Here is a 24,425-nt window from a genome sequence, read left to right as displayed (position 1 = left end):
AGGAGGAGGAACAAAGCACTGACGAGTGCCGAGGATGCCATGGACAATATGGTAGGATCTCATCATGGGATCTCTGCATTCAAATTGCCATTGATAAATCTAATTGTGTTCATTGTTTGTAGCTTATGCTTGCCCATACCATAACCCCACCGCCACCATGGGGCACTCTGTTCACAACAGCAAACCGCTCACCCTCATGATGCCATACACAGTCTGCCATCTGCCTGATACAGTTGTAACCGGGATTCATCCTTGAAGAGCACACTTCTACAGCGTGCCAGTGTCCATCCAACGTGAGCATTTGCCTACTGAAGTCAGTTACGACATCGAACTACAGTCAGGTCAAAGCCCTGGTGAGGACGACAAGCACGCATATGAGCTTCCCTGACCGTTTGTGTTGAAATTCTTTGGTGGTGCAAGCCTACAGTTTCACCAGCTGTCCGGTCTCAGACGATCCTGCAGGTGAAGAAACCGGATGTTGATGTCCTGGACTGGCATGATTCAACGTGGTCTGCAGTTGTGAGGCCGGTTGGATGTACTGCCAAATTCTCTACAATGACGTTGGAGGGGGTTATGTTAAAGAAATTAACATAAAATGATCTGGAAACAGCTCTGGTGGACATTCCTGCAGTCAGGGAAAGGGGGATACCTAGTCAGTTGTACAACTGAATGCATTCAACTGAAATGTCCGCATTTAACCCAACCTCTCTGAAGCATGCCAATTGCACACTCCCTGTGACATTGTGTTGTGACAAAACTGCACATTGTACTGGCCTTTTATTGCCCTCTGCACAAGGTGCACCTGTGTAATGATTATGCTATTTAATCTGCTTGATATGCAGATTAATAAGGATGTAAACAAATTTGTCCACACAATGAGAGAAATAAGGTTTTTGTGCATCTGGAAGGTTTCTGGGATCTTTTATTTCAGCTCATGATACATGGGACCAACATGTGTTGTGTTTATATTTTTGTTCAGTGTACATCAGGGTTTTAGTAAATACACTTGAAAGGTTGCTAAAAGATCCAAAGTTCAATTTCACTGTATTTGAGCTGCACTGTAGCCTAGTTGGCAATAACAGCATGAGAGGTGGAAACCTTACCAAAAGCAAACTCTGTGCCCTACTATATGAACTCAAGTGATGCTTTTTATAAGGGTCTATGCTGCTCTCTGCTGGCCACTTTACACCATTACAAACAGATTGTAACTAGACTAGAGCGCTCCAGTAAAAAGTTGCGGGTAACCACAGATCTAGGATCAGATTAGTCTAGTCTGGCAGATGTAGTTTGTGCACAGTAGCAATGTTCTGTATTTTTACACAAAAACATCAAGTCAGAGGACTTAATTGTCATGGGTCTTTCAGGGTATAAGTCATCATTTAAACAATGCGAGTAATAAGTAGAATATGCCGAGTTTCTCTCCCTCTCAAAAAGTGAGTGTAGTTAAAGCATGTTTTATTCAGATAGCCCATCACCTGGGTCAGGTACAATTACAGTAAGCAATGACACAGTATATTAAAATTAGTTTGTCTGTGGCATTTTAGTCTGTCATAATACAATAGTTACAAGCAACTGAGCATGAAACATTAAGTACACAAGTGTATTTACAAGCATTCCTTCATGACTTCAGGCCCCCAACACACACAGGTACTGTAGGTGCTCCTGCTGCTACACCAGTAGGAAGATGGATGACAATGCACATCCCGATTCTCCACCTTTCTGCCAGTTGCACACTTCCCATCATTTGTTTGGTGTAAGCATTGGCTGGAGGAAGTTTCCACCATTGCTATATCCATGACGGGAAGTGTGCAAGTGCACATTTGGGAGAAGAGTGGACAATTGGGATGCAACCGATCGTTAGTTTTTGTGCAGTTGTAGACATGTCCTTTCTTAAACATGCCATTTCACCTTTGTTTTTGTTGTTGTTCTGAACACTTCTCAAACCAGAGCCATATCTTTACATAGAGCTCTGCCAAAACAGGAAAACAAATTTGGCATATGGCCCAGCGCCGTTAGGGTTTGGCCATCATTGTAAATAACCGACTTGCCTAGTTAAAGGTTAAATCAAAAATATAACGATCTACGCATGTATTCTCTACTTTACTAGTAGAGAACAGGCTACTCAGGTCGAATGGTGCTTGTTTAGTAAAGTTTAGACCAATGTCTGCGAGGTCACATAATATTCACAGTAATCTACATAACAGAACCAAACATAGTAAAACGTTATTGTAAAACAAAAACACCATGGCATTTCTCTCATGGCCAAAACTCAACCGCGCGCGCCACTAGACAAAATACACAGGCAGGCTACAGTTAACACCATCTGATCTAAAATTCATTCCCTTTGCATCATTCAAAACAACAGGCTACTTCAAAACACTGTATAACTCAAGAACACCTAAATGCGTATACTCATGAAACTGATCAAGATCAAATGGTTGCAATGCAGAAGTATGCCAGATGGATGTTTCACCTGTAAAACTTGAAGAATGATCGTTCACTATTGAATAGTGTTTCTGTTTTACAGTAATGTTATACTAGGCTATTATATTAGGTTCTGTTATGTAGAATACTGTGATCATTATGTGATCTTGCAGACATTGAACTTTAATATGACTATTAAAAGTAGCATCATCTGCCTGAGTAGCCTGTCCTGTGCGTAAAGTGGAGAATATACACACCTGCGCAGAACGTCATCCGCACATGTGCAGAAGCTTTGGACTAAAGACTAAAGATCCCCAAATGGTCAGATCCGCAGCCACTCCATAATAATAATGCATTTCAGCCAAAGTAAACATTTCAATGGGATTCTGTATAGTGGGTGGCGTATTGCATTGCATACCAAATATAACATGTTTCAATGGGAAAGAAAGAGGTTGGGAAGGGAGAATAGACAAGAACATTTGGTCTCCATTTTTTATTATAATCCACTTGATCAAACATTCCGGCTTCCAGAAAAAAAGGCAGAGGAATAGATGAAGACAGACAGGGAGAGAAGTGGAAAAGACTCCAATCTCTCCCTCTCCGACATTTTCCAAATTCGACCAAGAGCAGTTTTTCAAACTAAGCAGATTTATTTGTTGAACTTTTTCATCCTCTGGTCCAGGGCAGCAAAGTTTTCTTCTACCGACAGGAGATTCTCCTTCATGGTCGTCTGCACCTGGGAGGGGGATATGTTAACAGAGTCAAGCCCTGTACAGTAGGGGAGACTGGCAGCAATAGCGACAAGGGACAATTGAAACACCTTCAATTTCCCCAAACAGAAACATGCTAGAGTGATGAAATTCACTCAGGACATGTCCTTTTAGATTCTCTCCCAGTAATTTTTTCCACTGGCTGCATTGTTCTTACTGTCCTGAGCATAAACATCAACGAATTCAAACAAACATAACTTAATCACTATTTTAGCTAAACATTTACATGTATCACTTGTTTATTGCTAGGCATATGGTTTTATCATGGTTGCAAGGGTTTGGGGCCATTGTAACACAGTGTTAATGACCCTGAGCCAAGCAGCCTAATTATGAAAACAAGTGATTTTAACTAAGATTGTATGAATTATACAAATACTAACTTAAGTCTTTGGGGCTGGTAGAGTGTCAAAGTTGTAAACAGATATAATCTGGGCACCATCAAACTAAAGATGTTTTAAGTAACCGAATGGCCATGCACAAACAGGGGTGTCATTGTAAATATTGGTAAAGTATAGTGCTTTCAGAAAATATTCAAGCATTGTTGTTACAAAGCTCTGTCAAGTTAGTTGTTGATCATTTCTAAATTGTCAAAGTCTTGCCATAGATTTTCAAGTCAATTTAAGTCAAAATGTAACTAGGCCACTCAAGAACATTTGATGTCTTGGTAAGCAACTCCTGTTTATATTTGGCCTTGTGTTTTAGGTAATTTTACTCTAGGATTTTGCCTGTACTTACATATATTCTGTTTATCCCCAAAACTCCCTAGTACTTGCCAATGACAAGCATATCCATAACATGATGCAGCCACCACCATGCTTGAAAATATGAAGTGTGGTACTCAGTGATGTTTTGGATTTGGCCCAAACATAACGCTTTGTATTCAGGACAAAACGTTTACTTCATTGCCACATTTTTTTGCAGTGGCTTATTTCAAACAGGTGCATGTTATGGAATATTTCCTTCTTTTCACTCTGTAATTTGTTAGTATTGTGGAGTAACTACAATGCTGTTGATCCATCCTCTTATCTCCTATCACAGCCATTAAACCAACTGTTTTAAAATCACCATTGGCCTCATGGTGAAATCCCTGAGCAGTTTCCTTCCACTCTGGCAGCTGAGTTAGGAAAGGCGCCTGTATCTTTATAATGATTGGGTGTATTGATACACCATCCAAAGTGTAATTCATAAATCCACCATGCTCAAGGGATATTCAATGTCTGCTTTTTTTTTTTTACCCGTCTACCACTGCAATATCATTAAGCAATACAACCTGAGCTTGGACAGATTATTATGCCTTGCCGACACCTCTCTGCTGTTTATGATCACTCATGACCTTGCCCCACCACCACTTAAGCAGTTTGTTACATATTGCAAGGACAATACAAGGACGACAAGAGCGTCTCACTTTTTTTTATCTGGGATCTTTTATTTCAGCTGATGAAACCCGGGACCAACACTTTACATGTTGTGGTTATATTTTTGTACTCATATACAGTACCAGTCAAAATGTTGGATTCCAGTGTTTTTATTTTTACTATTTTCTACATTGTAGAATACTAGTGAAGACATAAACTATGAAATAACACATATGGAATCATCTAATAACCAAAAAAGTGTGAAACAAAACAAAATATATTTTATATTAGAGATTCTTCAAAGCTACGACCCTTTGCCTTGATGACAGCTTTGCACTCTTGGCATTCTCTCAACCAGCTTCGTGGGGTAGTAACCTGGAATGCATTTCAATTAACAGGTGTACCTTGTTGAGGGTTCATTTGTTGAATATGTCCTTCTTAATGTGTTTGAACCAGTCAGTTGTGACAAGGTAGGGTTGGTATACAGACGATAGCCCTAAAACACCAAGTCCATATTATGGCAAGACCAGCTCAAATAAGCAAAGAGAAACAACAGTGCATCATTACTTTAAGACATGAAGGTCAGTCAATCTGGAAAATGTCAAGAACTTTAAAAGTTTCTTCAAGTGCAGTCACAAAAACTATCAAGCCCTATGATGAAACTAGCTCTCGTGAGGACTGCCACAGGAAAGGAAGACCCAGAGTTAACTCTGCTGCAGAGGATAAGTTCATTAGAGTTAAGTGCACCTCAGATTGCAGCCCAAATAAATTATTCACAGAGTTCAAGTAACAGACAAGACTTGCTTGGGCCAAGAAACACGAGCAATGGCCATTAGACCGGTGGAAATCTGTCCTTTTGTCTGAGTCCAAATTTGAGATTTTTGGGTTCCAACCACCGTGTCTTTGTGAGACGCAGAGTAGGTGAACGGATGATCTCCGCATGTGTGGTTCCCACTGTGAAGCATGGAGGTGGTGCGATGGTGCTTTGCTGTTGACACAGATTTATTTAGAATTCAAGGTACACTTACCCAGCATGGCTGCCACAGCATTCTGCAGCGATACGCCATCCCATCTGGTTTGTGTACTGGGAATATCATTTGTTTTTCAACAGGACAATGACCCAACACACACCTCCAGGCTGTGGAAGGGCTATTTGACCAAGAAGGAGAGTGATGAATGCTGCATCAGATTACCTGGCTTCCACAATAACCATACCACAACCCAATTGAGATAATTTGGGATGAGTGGGACCGCAGAGTGAAGGAAAAGCAGCCAACAAGTGCTCAGCATATGTGGGAACTCCTTCAAGACTGTTGGAAAAGCATTCCAGGTGACTACCTCATGAAACTGGTTGAGAGAATGCAAAGCTGTCATCATCAAGGCAAACGGTGACTACTTTGAAGAATCTATAATCTAAAATATATATATATATATATATATTCTTTTGGTTTCTAAATGATTCCATGTGTTATTTCATTTTTTCCCCTATTTTTTTCTAACTTTATTTAACCAGGTAGGCAAGTTGAGAACAAGTTCTCATTTACAATTGCGACCTGGCCAAGATAAAGCAAAGCAGTTCGACACATATAACAACACAGTTACACATGGATTACATGGAGTAATCTACCATTATTCTACAATGTAGAAAATAGTAAAAAAGAAAAACCCTGAGTAGGTGTCCAAACTTTTTACAGGTACTACTGTATATTTATCCATCCACCCACCCAACCACCCACATTTTAAATAGTGTGCTATATTGTAGCATTGTAATGATGTTGATTGTTTTCTACCCAGGGACTACAGATTAAAATTAGCTGTCTAGCTAAATCTGGTGCAATGTACATGGTCCCTGACATACAGGGCATTCAAAAAGTATTCAGACCCCTTCCCTTTTTCCACATGGTGACGTTACAGCCATATTCTAAAATTAATTAAAGAACTCAATCTACACACAATACCCCATAATGACGAGGTGAATAAAATAAAAAAAATGTGCAAATGTATTTTAAATCAAACCGAAATACCTTATTTACATACTTATTCAGACCCTTTGCGATGAGACTTCAAATTGAGTTCAGGTGCATCCTGTTTCAATTGATCATCCTTGAGATGTTTCTACAACTTGGAGTCCACCTGTGGTGTATTGTTTGGACATGATTTGGAAAGGCACACACCTGTCTATATAAGGTCCCACAGTTGATAGTGCATGTCAGAGCAAAATCCAAACCATGATGTCGAATGAATTGTCAGTAGAGTTCCGAGACAGCATTGAGTCGAGGCACAAATCTGGGAAAGGGTACCAAAAAATGTCTGCAGCATTGAAGGTCCCCAAAAATACAGTGGCCTACATCATTCTTAAATGGAATAAGTTTGGAACCACCAAGACTCTTCGTTGAGCTGGCCACACGGCCAAAATAACAATAGAGGGAGAAGGGCCTTGGTCAGGGATGTGACCAAGAACCCAATGGTCACTCTGACAGAGCTCCAGAGTTCCTCTGTGGAGATGGGAGAATCTTCTTGAAGGACAACCATCTCTGCAGCACTCCACCAATCAGGCCTTTATGGTAGAATGGCCAGACAGAAGCCACTCCTCAGTAAAAGGCACGTGATAGCCCACTTGAAGTTTGCCAAAAGGAACCTAAAGGACTCTGACCATGTTATTTATTTATCTGTTATTTTACCAGGTAAGTTGACTGAGAACACATTCTCATTTGCAGCAACAACCTGGGGAATACTTACAGGGGAGAGGAGGGGGGATGAATGAGCCATTATGAGAAGAATGAGATTATTAGGTGACCGTGATGGTTTGAGGGCCAGATTGGGAATTTAGCCAGGACACCGGGGTTAATACCCCTACGATAAGTGCCATGGGATCTTTAATGACCTCAGAAAGTCAGGACACCCATTTAACGTCCCATCCGAAAGACAACACCCTACACAGGGCAGTTGCCCTGGGGCATTGGGATATTTTTTTTTAAACCAGAGGAAAAAGTGCCTCCTACTAGCCCTCCAACACCACTTCCAGCAGCATCTGGTCTCCTATCCAGGGACTGACCAGGACCAACCCTGCTTTTTTATTTATTTTATTTTACCTTTATTTAACCAGGCAAGTCAGTTAAGAACAAATTCTTATTTTCAATGACGGCCTGGGAACAGTGGGTTAACTGCCTGTTCAGGGGCAGAACGACAGATTTGTACCTTGTCAGCTCGGGGGTTTGAACTCACAACCTTCCGGTTACTAGTCCAACGCTCTAACCACTAGGCTACCCTGCCGCCCCTTAGCTTCAGAAGCAAGCCAACAGTGGTATGCAGGGTGGTATGCTGCTGGCAATGTGAAGCAATATTCTTTGGTCTGATGAAACCAAAATTGAATTATATTTGGCATGAATGCCAAGAGACTTATCTGGAGGAAACCTGGCACCATCCCTACGGTGAAACATGGTGGTGGCAGCATCATGCTGTGGGGATGTTTTTCAGCAGCAGGGACTGGGAGACTAGTCAGAATCAAGGGAAAGATGAATGGAGCAAAGTACATAAAGATCCTTGAAAACCTGCTCCAGAGCGCTCAGGACCTCAGACAGGATCGAAGGTTCACCTTCAAACAGGACAACGACCCTAAGCACTCAGCCAAGACAACGCAGGAGTGGCTTCGGGACAAGTCTCTGAATGTCCTTGAGTGGCCCAGCCAGAGCCCGAACATGAACCCAATCGAACATCTCTAGAGAGACCTGAAAAAAGCTGTGCAGTGACGCTTCCCAGCCAACCTCACAGAGGTTGAGAGGATCTGCAGAGAAGAATGGGAGAAACTCCCCAAATACAGGTATGCCAAGCTTGTAGCGTCATACCCAAGAAGACTTGAGGCTGTAATCGCTGCCAAAGGTGCTTCATCAAAGTAGTGAGTAAAGGGTCTGAATACTTATGTAAATGTGATATTTCCGTTGTTTACAAATTTGCAAAAATATATAAAACCCTGTTTTTGCTTTGTGAATATGGGGTATTGTATGTAGATTTGTGGGGGGGACATTTAATCTATTTCAGAATAAGACTGTAACTTAACAAAATGGTCTGAATACTTTCCGAATGCACTGTAAACAAATAAAGACAACAAAGACAGGTTCCCTTCTTTGCGAACCATTTAAAAATCTCCCTGATGTTTGTTGTCGAATCTGTGTGTGAAATGCACTGCTCGACTGAGGGACCTTAGAGATAATTGTATGTGTGGGGTACAGAGATGGGGTAGTCATTTAAAAATCATGTTAAACACTATTGTTGCACACAGTGAGTCCATGCAACCTATGTGACTTGATAAGCAAATTTTGTCCTGAACTAATTTAGGCCTGCCATAATAAAAGGGGTTGAATACCTAGATGAGACATTTCAGCTTTTTATTACATTTGTAAAAATGTGTGTAGGCCAGTGACACAAAAGCTCAATTTAAATCAATTTTAAATTTAGGCTGTAACACAACAAGATGTGGAAAAAGTCAAGGGATGTGAAGGCACTGTACATAAAAATACTTATATTTCTTGCAAAATCATTACATACGTCTATAGTAATTCATAAACAATGATTTTAAGTTAAGTGCATTTATTTGGTTTAATGTATTGAATGGACAGGCTGTCTAGCTACACAAGAGTAAGACCTTTTGTCCCAAAAAAAGACAATGCCCGATGTACAGGTGACACCATGGGGATCAAGTACATGGACATGTTTGTCCCGGGTAGACGAGAGAACTTTATTACCCTTTCCACACCATCATTTCACATTCTCCTTTTCAGCACAGTTCCAGCAACTATGATGGATGGGTAAACAGACAAGTGCAGTACAGTTCAGCTCAATACAGTGTGAAAGGTACAAGAGCTCAGTCGTGTAAAGGTCACATGTCAGTCCCAGCAGCAGTCCTACCAACCTGTGAGAGCAGTGTGAAATGTGTCCCACAGCAGTGTGAAAGCAGTGAGTGATGTAGTGTTTCCTACCTGTGAGAGCAGTGTTCCGTTGTCCTTCAGAGAGTTGTTGATCATCTGCTGGGTGGTGTCCAGGTGGGTCAGCAGCTGACCAAACTGCATGGCTATAGATAGACTAAGACTGATGAGTCAGGTCATCACAGACAGACACGGTCCATCAGAGTTAAGCAATCTGCATTACTATAGCTTCATTTACACAGGCAGCCCAATTCTGATATTTTGACCAATCAGATCTTTTGCCAATAATTGTCAGATAATAAATATCAGATTTGGGCTGCCTGTGTAAATCGCAGCCAGCGAGTCAAGCCAAGTCCCAAAAGAGCAAAATTCTAGCCGAATCCAGTGCAACTCAAATAACAATTTGTTTGCCAAAAGTATGGACACCAGGTGAGATTGTCAGGTTATTACTAGGGTTGTTACAGTCATGGCTTTTTGGATGATCGTAATTGGCCAGCCAAATGACCACGGTCTCCGTAATAACCTTTCGAATAGCAAAACTTTTTTTTTTTTACAGCATGTGCTCCTGACTGCATGTGCTGCCATAGAGATAGAAAGGGTGTCTCAATTCAAGTCAATGATTGCATAATGGGTGGACTGGCAGCCATTGCGAGTGTCCCCAGAGGAGCAAAGCAGGAAGTGTACCTATCAATATGTGAAGTGATTTGTAGAATTAACTGACATAACAAAAAGTTCTAAATAAATACAGTACATTCCAAGTGCCACATCAGTTATCATTTGAATGAACTTCTTCTATATTACATGGAAATGTCAATACTAGGCAGCCATTGAGAGTGTACAAATGAGTCTACCAGTCAAACCAGTAGGTCCCTTAGGTACTCTGGAACTGGCCTTTAACTATCCCAAAGCCTAGGACCAAGACGCATGTACAGGCAGCCTTTAGTTATGCGTTTAATGTGTTTAATTGCTATATTGTAATTATTTCGCCACTATGGCCTATTTATTGCCTTACCTCCGTTATCCTACCCCATTTGCACACACTGTATATAGACTTTTTCGACGGTATGTGTGTTTATTCCATGTGTAACTCCGTGTTGTTTGTGTTGCACTGCTTGGCCAGGACGCAGTTGTAAATGAGAACTTGTTCTTGGTTATTTTATTTTCATGTCCTTATCCATAACCGTCAGTTACACAGTAATTGAACCAGCCCTAGTTATTACCTTCTTCATGCAACTCTTTGACAGCCATGAGCCTCTGCACCACCTGAGGCAGAGAGGTTGCCATGGCGTCCCACTTCTGCACCACGTCATACAGCTGAGACACCTGACAGACAACATAACAGTTATTGGAATAATATAAATAAAATAATAGTTAATGGAACAAGTTTCAGACCAAATAATGATAAGGTTGGGTGTGAACAATATTGACTGACAGCAGAACGAGTTGCTGTAAAATGCAGTCGGAATAATTATATGGTTAGTAGTGGATTGTCAGGGTTTGATCAATAGGGCATAGTTTGTGCCAATAGTCTTTCCTGGTCAGCCCACAATTACTTTAAAAATGTTGTGTGAAATAGTCCTAAGATGCGGTATAAAGTTCACATTTTAAAAGTTTACATAAAAACCAGGTAGTTACTGACCTTGTTTTGTGTATCAGCATCTTCGATAGCTGCCTTGTGCTTTGCAATCTCATTCATCTTCCCAAGGACACTCTATATATACATAGACAACACAAAATCATCACATGTACATAAGTGTAGTATTGCAGTACGACAACAAATGGTGTTGGTTATCAAGGTCCCTCCAGGCCTCCTGACAACTAGAAGCGGCAAGACACACAGTGTGGAGTAGGCTGAAGTTGCCCCAGACACTGATCCGTTTTGTATTTGCCTCTGTAATGGTAAAGGTGTTTTAACCTGCAGTCTGGCCTCTATCTGGTCCAGAGTGGCTGAGTCCAGAGCACTGACCCGCGCCTGCAGCAGCTCCATGGTGTCCTGGGGGGAGAAAGAGACAGCATGGAGAAGAGAAAGAGGGAGATGGAAAGGGGGGGAGAGGGAGAGACAGTCACAAGGTTAACAGGGATTGATTGGCTTCCAATCATGACCGCGAAGTGAAGTTGTGGTTATTTAGGTTGAACTTAATAATATTTAGTAATTCTGCCTCCGTACCAAGCAGTGATTGATGACACACAGATAGAATGTCTCAAAATCAGTCAAAGGATTAACAGTGATTGACGATATGAACGAGTTCAGTACTGAAAAAAGAGTGCAGAAGAGACTCACCATGAGACTGCCTCCCTGCACCCCAGCACTCAGAGGACCCTGTTTGTCTGATCCAGAGCCCACAGCAGTCTCCAGCTCTGCAAGCCGCTTCTCAAGCTCTGCCATCTACACACAGGAGAGATGGAGAATTAACTACTAAATCATGTAACAAAGACAAATAATTTAGTCAACAGACCTCACACACCTAACATTACATCACCAACCCATCTAGCGCAACAGACACAAAAGCTAACACTCATTGAGCTCTCTTCACTCACATGCGCATGCACAGCAACTGGTGACCATTTGGCAGACACCCAGCCATGGCCCCGGGGCCCCTTACCTTGGCAGCGTCTGTGAACTTCTCCTGCTCTGGCCGGCTGTGCAGCTCATAGAGCACCACACCATCGGGAGCTTTAGATGCTGCTGAGGCCTTCCCCTCCCCTGTACTCCTCCTACTGCTCCTCGCTGCCTTCAGCTGGGTTAGCAGACGCCTGGGGGTGGAGAGAAACAAATAGAGAACAAAAGGGTGGAGAAGGGAGAGGGAAGGTAAGGAAAAAACATAAGGGGGATAAGAAGACGGTCTTTTACATTTGAGTCACTTAGCAGATGCTCCTATGCAGTGACTTACAGGAGCAATTAGGGTTTAAGTACCTTGTTCAAGGGCACATCATCAGATTTTTCACCTAGTCGGCTAAGGGATTCAAAACAGCAACCGTTCGGTAACTGGCCCAACGCTCTTAACCGCTAGGCTTCCTGACGCCTTTTAGGTCTTTAATAAGAGCAGCGACTGCTAAGACTAAGTAATATCGTCTCCCTTTCTGACAACTACTGTATGTAACCATTTGAGACTAAATTGCATTTGCTACCATTTTTAATCCCTTCCTACTTCCCTCCCTGTCCTCTCACTTGGCGAGCTCTTCTGGGACCCAGAAAGGAGTCCCTTCCCCTCCCTTACTTACTTGGCCAGTGCTCTGTCTGGGTCAGCTAGGTTGATATGTGCCTGTGGTCCCAGCAGAGTGTCCAGGTGGGCAGAGACCAGCTGCTGTTTGAGCTGGGCAGCTTGCTGGGCTAGGACTACTGGGGTCAGACGCTCCTCTGCACTGCTATCCTTCGTGGTCGCCTGGGGGACAGCGAGACAGATGTGAAAAGGGCAACCACTGATTTGAGGTAGGTCTAGGTCAAATGGTGTATACAGTACATAAAGGATGGTTTAAGGGATTCCTGATCTTCCTGTCTGACCTGGATAGTCTAGGCCTAGGGGGTAGGGTGTAAGGGTTAGGAAGCAAACAGGTTGCTAGGAACTGTGTCTGGGCCCTACCTGGATGGTTTCCACCTCATGACTGAGCTCCTGGATCTCATTGACCAGCCGCTGGTACTTCTGCTGGGGGGTTTCCTTCACCCCACAGCCCTCCGCCAACTAGACAGGGAGAAAAGGGGGATTAAGTGAAAGAAGAGAGGGAGAGGAAAACCAGTTAAAACAGTGAAGCACTTGAACAGACAGCAAATAACACACACGATTAGAATGGAAAAAGGTCTTGCCATTGATTTCACAGAAATTCAAGTGTTATTTATATTTATATAACTAAGATGATCAAAATGAAATTCAATAATGTAGGCCCAGAGTCTACTCACGATCTCATATTCTCCAGACTCATAGCCCACTCTTTTGTCCTTACTGATACAGTCTGAGAAGTCTGGAAGAGACACATTTATTACAGGAGAAAGCAGAATATTAGGTGATTTGTGACCAATTCATGAAATGCCTGATGTCTAGGGCCAGAAGTTTTCCCTGACCCTGTTAGGCGAGCCATGAGTCTTCCTGATCATGTGACTGAGGTCATCTGCTCTGCATATAGACTATATTATAATAATAATAATAACAATAATAAGATACAATATGCAGGAAAAGTTCTTCCAGGTCAGGTCGTGTGGTGAGGTGGAAAACTACTGCCCCTACAGTGCATTCGGAAAGTATTCAGACCCCTTGATTTTCCATATGTTGTTTACGTTACAGCCTTATTCTAAAATTGAAAAAAATAAAATCCTCAATCAACACACATCAACACACAAGCTTGGCACACCTGTATTTGGGGAGTTTCTCCCATTCTTCTCTGCAGATCCTCTCAACCTCTGCGAGGTTGGATGGGGAGCGTCACTACACAGCTATTTTCAGGTCTCTCTAGAGATGTTCGGTTTGGTTCATGTCCGGGCTCTGGCTGGGCCACTCAAGGACTTGTCCCGAAGCCACTCCTGCGTTGTCTTGGCTGAGTGCTTAGGGTCGTTGTCCTGTTTGAAGGTGAACCTTCGATCATGTCTGAGGTCCTGAGCGCTCTGCAACAGGTTTTCAAGGATCTTTCTGTACTTTGCTCTTTGTTCATCTTTCCCTTGATCCTGACTAGTCTTCCAGTCCCTGCTGCTGAAAAACATCCCCACAGCATGATGCTGCCACCACCATGTTTCACCGTAGGGATTGGTGCCAGGTTTCCTCCAGATAAGACGCTTGCCATTCAGGCCAAAAATAATTCAATCTTGGTTTCATCAGACCAAAAAATATTGCTTCACATGGTCAGAGTCCTTTAGGTGCTTTTTGGCAAACTTCAAGTGGGCTGTCACGTGCCTTTTACTGAGGATTGGCTTCTGTCTGGCCATTCTACCATAAAGGCCTGATTGGTGGAGTGCTGCAGAGATGGTTGTCCTTGAAGAAGGTTCTCCTATCTCCACAGAGGAACTCTGGAGCTCTGTCAGAGTGACCATTGGGTCCTTGGTCACTTCCCTGACCAAGGCCCTTCTCCCTCTATTGTTATTTTGGCCGTGTGGCCAGCTCAACGAAAAGTCTTGGTGGTTCCAAACTTTTTCCATTGAAGAATGATGGCCACTGGGTTATTGGGGACCTTTAATGCTGCAGGCATTTTTTGGTACCCTCCCCAGATCTGTACCTGGACACAATCCTGTGTCTGAGCTCTACGGACAAATCCTTCGACCTCATGGCTTGGAGTTTGCTCTGCCATGCACCGTCAACTGTGGGACCTTATTTAGACAGGTGTGTACCTTTCCAATCATGTCCAATCAATTGAATTTACCGCAGGTAAAGTTATAGAAACATCAAGGATGATCAATGGAAACAGGATGCACCGGAGCTCAATTTCGAGTCTCATAGCAAAGGGTCTGAATACTTCTGTAAATAATGTAACGGTTACTTGTTCATGCAAAAAAAAATATTTAACACAACTGTTTTCGCTTTGTCATTATGGGGTATTGTGTGTAGATTGAAGATGAACAAAAACAAATGTAATGCATTTTAGAATAAGGCTGTAACTTGTGGAAAAAGTCAAAGGGTCTGAATGCGCTGTATATCATGCCTGGACATCCAGCTGTTGGATGTAGTAGACTGACCGATTCCTTTAGTACTGACGCGTTTGTCCTTGAACTTGTCGTAAGCTGCATTAGGGTTGACCACGATCCTCTCCACACTGTCACTGCACAGCTCTTCCTGTTATGGAGGGAGGCACCCAGAGAGAACGTAATGTCAGATACACCACAGGAATACGCAACAGACACACAGACACAGGCTGCATCTCAGCTCTCTTTATACTATTGAGATGCAGCCATATTCTTCACTTTCGTCTCCAATCCACTCAGAGATCTTACCAGCCAATCTCGACAAAGTCGCATATGTACACATGGTTTAGGAATAGAGAGGTATGCGAGTGGATCTAGGGCAAAATTATTCTTAAGGGTTGATTCCCAGTTGATTGATAGATTGATGGGGATTTCTGCTGTTAGTGTTCTAACCATGGGCCATCTGTCACACTGACTCTTTAAATATGATCTGGGAACTAGTCCTATGCATCTGTACAACCAGAACCATTAGATATGTGTACATCCAGCCTCCAGAATGTATTTATTTTACAGGGCCCATGCACCAGATTCTAGCCACAAAACAAATTGTCATCTGTAGTCTTTAACAGTCAATACATTAAACCAGTCACAAAGATACAGCTCAATGAAGAGTTTATTCACACGGTTTGAAAGAGGACCCCAGTGAGATGCCAATCAACGACAGCTCCAGCTCTCTCACACACACACACACACACACACACACACACACACACACACACACACACACACACACACACACACACACACACACACACACACACACACACACAGTTGGAGAAACCAGTCTATTCTCCAGGAAGGAAAACCGAAATGGCTGATTTATGAATTGATCAGGAAAAGAGAAACAATTTAATCCTGAACACAAAGTTATGAAGGTATGGCATGTATGGTTTCAACTGGGTCCACAATCAACAATCTTTAACTTCTTGAGGGTATTGAGAAATTCGGATGACTGACGTGTCCAAAGTAAACTTCCTTGTTACTCAGGCCCAGAAGCTAGGATATGCATATAATTGGATAGAAAACACTCTGAAGTTTCTAAAACTGTTAAAATAATGTCTGCGAGTATAACATAACTGATATGGCAGGCAAAAACCCGAGGAGAATCCAGAATTATTATTTATTTTTAGGTGTCTGCCCATTCAAATCCTTGTTATTGGGAAAATCAAAGGAATACCTCCCAGATTGCAGTTCCTAGGGCTTCCACTAGATGTCAACAATCTTTAGAATGAGTTTCAGGCTTGTTTTTTTGAAAAATTTGCTAGAATTTGAAGTTTTTCTAGGTGGCTCCCACTTTGGCTGTAGGATTATAGCGCGCGTGGATGAGGGTGCTCACTTCGTTATTTATCTCCGGTAAATGAACATACTATTCTCCGTCTTAAATTGTATTGTTTATTTACATATTAGGGTAACTGAGGATTGATTAGAAACATTGTTTGACTTGTTCGGACAAAGTTTAATGGTAACTTTTGGGATTCCTTTGTATGCATTTTGAACGAGGGAAACAGGTGTATTACTGAATCAAGCGCGCCAACTAAACAGACTTTTTTGGGACATAAAGATGGACTTTATCGAACAAAACGGCCATTTGATGTGTAGCTGGGACCCTTGGGATTGCAAACAGAGGAAGATCTTCAAAGGTAAGTGATTTATTTTATCGCTATTTCTGACTTTTGTTTCACCTGTGCTGGTTTGGAAAATGTTTATAATGCTTTTGTGTGGGGCGCAGTCCTCAGATAATCGCATGGTATGCTTTCGCCGTAAAGCCTTTTTGAAATCTGACAAAGCGGCTGGATTAACAAGAAGTTAAGCTTTTAAATTATGTAAGACACCTGCATTTTCAAGAATGTTTAATATTACGATTTTGTATTTTGAATTTGGCGCGCTCCGATTTCACCGGATGTTGTCGAATTTGATCCCGCTAGCGGGATTTCCGCACTGATTAAACAAGCTCTTTATTGACCAATGAAACGGAACAACTAATTGTGTAAGAGGGTGTGAAGAGAATGTGGATGGAAAATTAACATTGACTCTGGGGTATCCAAGAACGACTGCTCTACATGAAAATGAACCGCATGCACAGCTGACTGATGGAAGCTATGGGGCTTAAAACCTTAGGAAAATGGTAGGGGGGAGCGAAGAATACAGTAGCATGAAACCCACAGCACATCATATGTTAGAGTTTGGTTTTAGTTTCAGCCTTTAGCTTATTTGGTATTCAGAGTTTCTCCTGTGGCTTTGGTCTTTCATCTCTGCATGACTTCTATGAGATCAGCTATTACCTGTTAATAAATCCATCCGTGACATGCATCTACTCATTGGAAGAGTCAGACTCCTATCATTAGTTGTTCCGGGAACCTACGACTAATCAAACTTGAAGAGCATCATTCTGGAGCCTCAGGCAATTGTGCACTAGGTTGAGTATAAAGTCATCAATGTGTCTAAGGTTCAAATGATCAGCTCACATCAAAGGGGCTCATGGGATTAATCACCACTAATACAGACAGTAAAAACAGACACACACAGTACAGAGATGCATGCAAAAGAATGACAAGTAGATGTTAGGAGGAAGGGAGGGAGGGAGGGGTAAGTCAGTCAGTCACTGAGGATCTTACCAGCTCCTTGGGTTCCCAAGGAGAGTTAGAGAAAGAGGAAGACCACGGGGGGAAGAGTAGAAAAGAGAGAGAAACACAGATTAATGTGGTTATCACATGCCACGCACAACAGTAGCAGCCAGCCCATCACTGCCAAGAAAGAGAACAGTGTTCTGAGCTAGGCTGACCGTCTGATCATCATGATGTCGCGGTTCACTCTCTCTCTCTCTCTCTCTCTCTCTCAGCCCCACAGGGCCTGCGCTGTGGTTACTGTGATACATTAGCAGCATTGGTTATAGACTGTTGACATCACAAATCACACACCGAATGTGTGACTGATATCCTGTGTGTGTAGGCAACATATGCCCTGAGCCCCTCACTATTTACTGAAGCCTGTAATCCTGTACTTGGTATTGTTAGCATCATGTAGTCAGTGGAAGGAGGGGTTTGTCAGGAGGGAAAAGCTATTTCTGAGCCCCTAAGTCAAAGACGAGATGGTTAGAAAGAAAATAGGTTTAGCGCCATGAAGTAAATAAACTCAACCGAGTGCAACACCCATCCATTAAGAAACTGTGTGGGTATGACGAAATCCTGATGGTCTTCAGATATTAAAAGTAGGCTAATGCATATCTGCAATTGACATTCTGAATGGTTTCAGAGTGTGTTGCAGTATCACACCTAGTGTTTGATAAGAAATGTAGTTCGTAACAATCTTTAGTTACTAAGCTTCTGTTAACATGTACACTGTTATGAATGGGCGAAAGGGATGTTAAAACAAATACATTAGCAGATCTCTTATCAGCACACACAATAACAGAAACATCTTAGATTCAATATCCTCTGATGTGCTACAATTCTATGTCGAGGTGAAAACAGAGGGTTATTAGGCCTACTAAATGTCTTGCATGAACACTAATCAAGTGAGAAACACCACTCCCTACAAAAGTGATAAACCATTTGGCCAAGTGCACATTACAACAACAAAAAAATTAATAAAACAGAATTGATACAGAGCAATGGGATACATTACGTCGTCAGGTAAGTAGGCTATTCTCAATTTCCAACCAATTTGAAGAAGGGAAGAAAAAGGGGACATGAAGGATTTACAACACATGCTGTTAACCGCACTGAGACAAAAATAACCTCTTACTTGTACAAACTAGCCTTCCAGGAGGGGTGGGTGGGGAGAGAAGGCAACAACAAGACACGAGGAGGGAGGGGTAAGGTTTGGGATATGGGAGGGAAACCACTATTAGGTTGTAGTGGGAGTCAAACGACATTTAAGTATGTTCTACAGCAGACTTGATCCATGAGCCAGCACGATGATACAGAGATGCTAATCAATCAACTAAACAACCAACCACTCTGTATCATGCAGTGGTTATCATATAGGAAGTCATGCTGCTACGCCACAACAGATGATTCCAAAACTGTATTTGGGGGTCGAAACTCTTCTTTTCGCTCTCCACAATCCCTTCTTTCCTCTCTCCTCCAACTTTCACTCACCGACTCAAACTGTGCCTGGTCATCTTCTGGCAGCTCGCTGGTCTCATATACATCTGGCTCGTTGGACGCCTATGAATACAAAATCATTCAATCAATCAATATTACATTAACATAGCTAGCTACTTGTGTTCTGATTAAGTGATAAAGGCCAAGAAGCCAGTGTTTGGAGGGTATTGGCACGGGTGTTAGGCCCGAGATGAAGTCGAGTTGCCATTTAGTTTCCTTGTTGTGATAGCATAAACTGTGACAAAATATAAATAATTGTCAATTGACAATGATTTTCCATACTCTGTGGTTTAAGACTTTCAAAATTCTAAATTATCAATCCTTCACAATGCTTAATTTGCTATTTAGTTTCCTCATTTGTGTTACCGTTTTCGACCTGGGTTGATTGTCAAAAACTGTGGGTGGGGTTTCGGTAACGTGAGGTGGAAGAGAGTTTAGGTTGCCTGTGCTTGGTAGCAACTGTCACTTTCAGTTTAAAAATGTATATGTCAAATAGAAATCAAAACTGGATAGTCTTCAGAGATAGAAGGGAGGGGTTGAGGGTAGCTGAAGGATGGGACTAAAAACAAACAAAAGATAACTAAATGTAAAATGTACTGTGTCCATTAAATGTATAATAGGCATCTACTGCCAGCTTATACATGCTAAGTGTTGTTGTCCATTAGGTTACTCCAATTAGGGGAGGGATGGTAGAGTAAATATATATACAAAATATATATATTTTTTAAACTATTACATTGATAGAAGCCACAATCTGCAATATTAAAGCTGATCTACATCCCCATAAAAAAATAAGATCCTTTTCAGTCGCAGCTGTGGGTGTACTTAGGCTGTCCCAGCAACAACCGCCAGTTTGGAGAGCCGCGGCGTGGTAAATGTTTGGAAGGTGAAGGAAGCACGGAGAGGTCCGAGATAGCCAGACTTGTAAAATGGGCTAAGGAACTGAAGTTGGGTTTTGAAGAAACACCATCAGTGTGTGCTCTGCAAGCAATGCAGCGGATGATGAGCGTGGTGAACGGATAGATGTGATTATAGACAGCGAGGAAGAAGAAAAACTGAGTGTAGTATGAAGATGTATGTTGAGGAAGAATGGCGTCAGACATGATAAATAACAATCTGGACCAGTAGGAGTGACATTTTCAGAGAAAGTGGAAGTTCCTGGTGTTTGTGACGCCCTCTGGTTCGTGCGACGTAGAACCGGTGGGGAGCGAGGTGAAACAGAGGAGTCCTTGTCAGTCCTTTTGAGTTGAGTCTCTACCAGACAAAGTTCTGTTAGGATATTTTAGATATCCTGTTTGGACTTTTGTTCAGAATCCACTGCGCTATTTCATGTGCAACTTTATGGTCATGTTGTAGGAGGGAGATTCCAAGAGATTCCAAGATGTGGGAAATGTGCAGGAGGGCATGGGACAGAGGATTGTGTCGTTTCGGTGGATAAAGTTGTGCGTGTCAACTGTAGGGTTGCTCATGTAGCTGGGGATCGGAAGTGTCCGGTGCGAGAGAGGCAGGTTGATGTGGCCAGTCAGAATAGAGCAGAAGGTGACCTTTGCTGAGGCAGTAAAGAAAGTGGAGGAAGATAGGTCAAGTGTAAGGGATCCAGAGAGGATCCCAGAGATGTAGTAGATTTGTGCCAGCACAGAGGGATAGGGAAACAAGTGAGTTATGCTTTAGTAAGTTTGGTTTCTTAGCGTTCATAGCAATGGTTATCAACTGTACCACAGAAATGGAACGTAAATCACAGTGAATAGATATTGTGGTGGCAGCTACAGAGACGTATCTGGGTATATGAGATTTGACTTCAGAACAGTTACAACGTGTGTTGAGGGATGATGTCCCGTCCTCCCAGGTCGTTGGCATGGTGCAGGAGCAGATGGGGTCAAAGTTGTGGAATGGAGTAGTGGGTTTTTAATGAGTGTAGGTGGCTGCTGCAGAGGAGTACGAGATCTTACTGCAGAAGAGTTTATGGGGTGATGATATATTTTTTTTGTATTGTGGTATATAGGTGTAAGGTTAGTTGGTGCTGCACAGTTTTCCTTTTAGGAACAAGAATAATGAAGAGAATTTAATGTAGGTAGGCCGTGCCTGGCATTACACTTTAGTACAGTAGGTGGCATTGTATGACCCTTTAAGATAGATGTGATCCACCAACCCAATCCGAAAGAAGAACAGCCAGTGTGAAACCCCACATAAGAAGAAGAATAGTCAGTGTGTGCGAGAAGTTCACGGGAGGGGACTATAAAGCTCAGTGGAGGGGACACAGGGCGCTAATAGTAGCTAACTAATTATGGTAATATATGTAGCTAGCTACCAGTAAGTTAGATTGCTAGCTGGCTATGAAAAAGGAACTACTGGCTAATGTTAGTTTGCCCGCCCACTGGCATAGCTAGCTGGTTACCTTCACAACAAGACACCAGCGTAGAACACCTTTAGGTACGGTAAGTGGCTTGTAATTTCACATTTGGAAGGTGGATTGAAACAATTAGCTGGATAACTAGCTAGCATGGTTATTTTCTACCAGATAGCTAGCAACCTATGATGCACTAAAGTTACTCTACAGGGGGATATATTGGTATGTGGCTATTCAAAAACAAAGGAATTATCTGAAAGTGGTCAGACTATATAGTGCAATATCACATGTGCAATCTAACATTTTATTTTGTTTTAGTTTCCTTTTTTGGCACAGGTCTCACACTGTGTGCTTGTGCTGTCTCCCTCTCTCGGTCGGTCTGTGTGTCCTGTTCACAGGCTCCTCAGTCATGGTTGCATTCGAGCCAACCACAGTGCTTGAGCACAAAGCATTCACTGAGGGTTTTAAATGTCTGTACCATCTAACAAAGTAGGAGCAGGCCCATGAAACTTCCCAGAACTGCTGGACCTTTCTGAATTGCTGGGTTGTGACTATTTCACAAAACTCAAGGTGATTGGATACAGGCAACATTCGCACTGAGCTAAAGGGTAGAGCTGCAGCTTTCAAGGTGCAGGACTCTAACACGGAAGCTCACAAGAAATCCTGCTATGCCCTGCGACGAACCATCAAACAGGCAAAGCGTCAACACAGGGCTAAGATTGAATCATCCTACACAGATGCTCGTCTTATGTGGCATGGCTTGCAAACTATTACACACTACAAAGGGAAGCACAGCCGCGAGCTGCCCAGTGACACGAGCCTACCAGACGAGCTAAATCAATTCAATGCTCACTTCGAGGCAAGCAACACTGAGGCATGCATGGGAGCATCAGCTGTTCTGGACGACTGTGTGATCACGCTCTCCGTAGCCAACATGAGTAAGACCTTTAAACAGGTCAACATTCACAAGGCTGCGGGGCCAGACGGATTACCAGGACATGCTGACCAACTGGCAGGTGTCTTCACTGACATTTTCAACATGTCCCTGATTGAGTCTGTAAAACTAACATGTTTCAAGCAGACCACAATAGTCCCTGTGTCCAAGAACACAAAGGCAACCTGCCTAAATGACTATAGACCCGTAGCACTCACGTCCGTAGCCATGAAGTGCTTTGAAAGGTTGGTAATGTCTCACATCAACACCATTATCCCAGAAACCCTAGACCCACGCCAATTTGCATACCGCCCAAACAGATCCACAGATGATACAATCTCTATTGCACTCCACATAAGAGGTCGACCAATTATGATTTTTCAACGCCGATACCGATACCGATTATTAGAGGACCAAAAAAAGCCGATACCGATTAATCTGCCAATTTTTTTTGTTTTTGTAATAATGATAATTACAACAATACTGAATGAACACTTATTTTAACTCAATATAATACATCAATAAAATCAATTTAGCCTCAAGTAAAATGAAACATGTTCAATTTGGTTTAAATAATGCAAAAACAAAATGTGGGAGAAGAAAGTAAAAGTGCAATATGTGTTATGTAAGAAAGCTAACGTTTGAGTTCCTCGCTTAGAACATGAGAACATATGAAAGCTGGTGGTTCCTTAACAGGAGTCTTCAATATTCCCAGGTAAGAAGTTTTAGGTTGTAGCTATTATAGGAATTGTAGGATTATTTCCCTCTATACCATTTGTATTTCATTAACCGTTGACTATTGGATGTTCTTATAGGCACTTTAGTATTGCCACCACTACTAGAAGGCTCAGAGCGAGTGACGTTTAAAACGCTATTACCGCGCGCTAACTAGCTAGCCATTTCACTTCGGTTACACCAGCCTCATCTTGGGGGTTGATAGGCTTGAAGTCATAAACAGCGCAATGCTTGACGCACAACGAAGAGCTGCTGGCAAAACGCACAAAAGTGCTGTTTGAATTAATGTTTAAGTACCTGCTTCTGCCTACCACCGCTCAGTCAGATACTTAGATGCTTGTATGCTCAGTCAGATTATATGCAACGCAGGACACGCTAGATAATATCTAGTAATACCATCAACCATGTGTAGTTAACTAGTGATTATGTTAAGATTGATTGTTTTTTATAAGATACGTTTAATGCTAGCTAGCACCTTGCCTTGGCTCCTTGCTGCACTCGCATAACAGGTAGTCAGCCTGCCACACAGTCTCCTTGTGGAGTGCAATGTAATCGGCCATGATCGGTGTCCAAAAATGCTGATTACTGATTGTTATGAAAACTTGAAATTGGCCCTAATTAATCGGCCATTCCGATTAATCGGTCGACCTCTAGTATGTACAACCAACCTCAATCGCAGACCACATGTAACCACAACAGCCCAGACATCTGGTGCCTTCACCTGCGGGATCATCTGAGACCAGCCACCTGGACAGCTAGCTAATTTAACTGAAAAGTATCGGTCTGTAATAAGACTCTTTTGTGGGGAAAAACTTCACTGACTATGCCCTCACATCACAACCCATGGCTGCACCCCTGCCCATTAATGTGAAATCCATAGATTAGGGCCTAATAAATGTATTTAAATTCACTGATTTTCTAATATGAACTAACTCACTAAAATCATTGAAAATGATGCATGTTGCAGTTATTATTTTTGATCAGTATAGATACTAGCCATCATTACTAGTAGCTTGCAGCAAGCATAATGTCCTGTCAGTCTCCCCGTATCCCCTCCCTCAACCGCCTTGCTCACCGGCGGGCCTAGCCAGCATAGCAAAGATTATATCCTGAATAACTCAGATAAACTCAGCAAAAAAAGAAACGTCCTCTCACTGTCAACTGCGTTTA

General features: G+C 42.3%; 1 protein-coding gene across 2 annotated transcripts in view; it reads right to left on the bottom strand.

The window, feature by feature from the left end:
- Window positions 1-1,438: 1,438 nt before the first annotated feature.
- Window positions 1,439-24,425, bottom strand: part of LOC139413222 (dynactin subunit 2-like) — a 29,825-nt gene continuing 6,838 nt past the window's right edge. The window contains exons 2-13 of one of the 2 annotated variants that reach the window (XM_071160348.1): window positions 19,234-19,302; window positions 15,128-15,224; window positions 13,367-13,428; window positions 13,053-13,151; window positions 12,694-12,854; window positions 12,075-12,225; window positions 11,753-11,857; window positions 11,387-11,464; window positions 11,111-11,182; window positions 10,692-10,794; window positions 9,526-9,617; window positions 1,439-3,160 (exon numbers count right to left, since the gene is read on the bottom strand). In XM_071160348.1, coding sequence (XP_071016449.1) covers window positions 3,074-3,160; window positions 9,526-9,617; window positions 10,692-10,794; window positions 11,111-11,182; window positions 11,387-11,464; window positions 11,753-11,857; window positions 12,075-12,225; window positions 12,694-12,854; window positions 13,053-13,151; window positions 13,367-13,428; window positions 15,128-15,224; window positions 19,234-19,302 — 1,176 coding nt within the window. In that variant the 3' untranslated portion in view covers window positions 1,439-3,073. Of the gene's footprint in view, window positions 3,161-9,525; window positions 9,618-10,691; window positions 10,795-11,110; window positions 11,183-11,386; window positions 11,465-11,752; window positions 11,858-12,074; window positions 12,226-12,693; window positions 12,855-13,052; window positions 13,152-13,366; window positions 13,429-15,127; window positions 15,225-18,757; window positions 18,856-19,233; window positions 19,303-24,425 lie in introns of those variants that run through there. The other variant, XM_071160349.1, reaches the window with a different exon arrangement.

The sequence above is a fragment of the Oncorhynchus clarkii genome, chromosome 7, assembly GCF_045791955.1.
Source record: "Oncorhynchus clarkii lewisi isolate Uvic-CL-2024 chromosome 7, UVic_Ocla_1.0, whole genome shotgun sequence".
Lineage (NCBI taxonomy): Eukaryota > Metazoa > Chordata > Actinopteri > Salmoniformes > Salmonidae > Oncorhynchus > Oncorhynchus clarkii.
The sequence above is the reverse complement of the archived record's forward strand: the minus strand, read 5'-3'. Positions and strand labels throughout refer to the sequence as shown.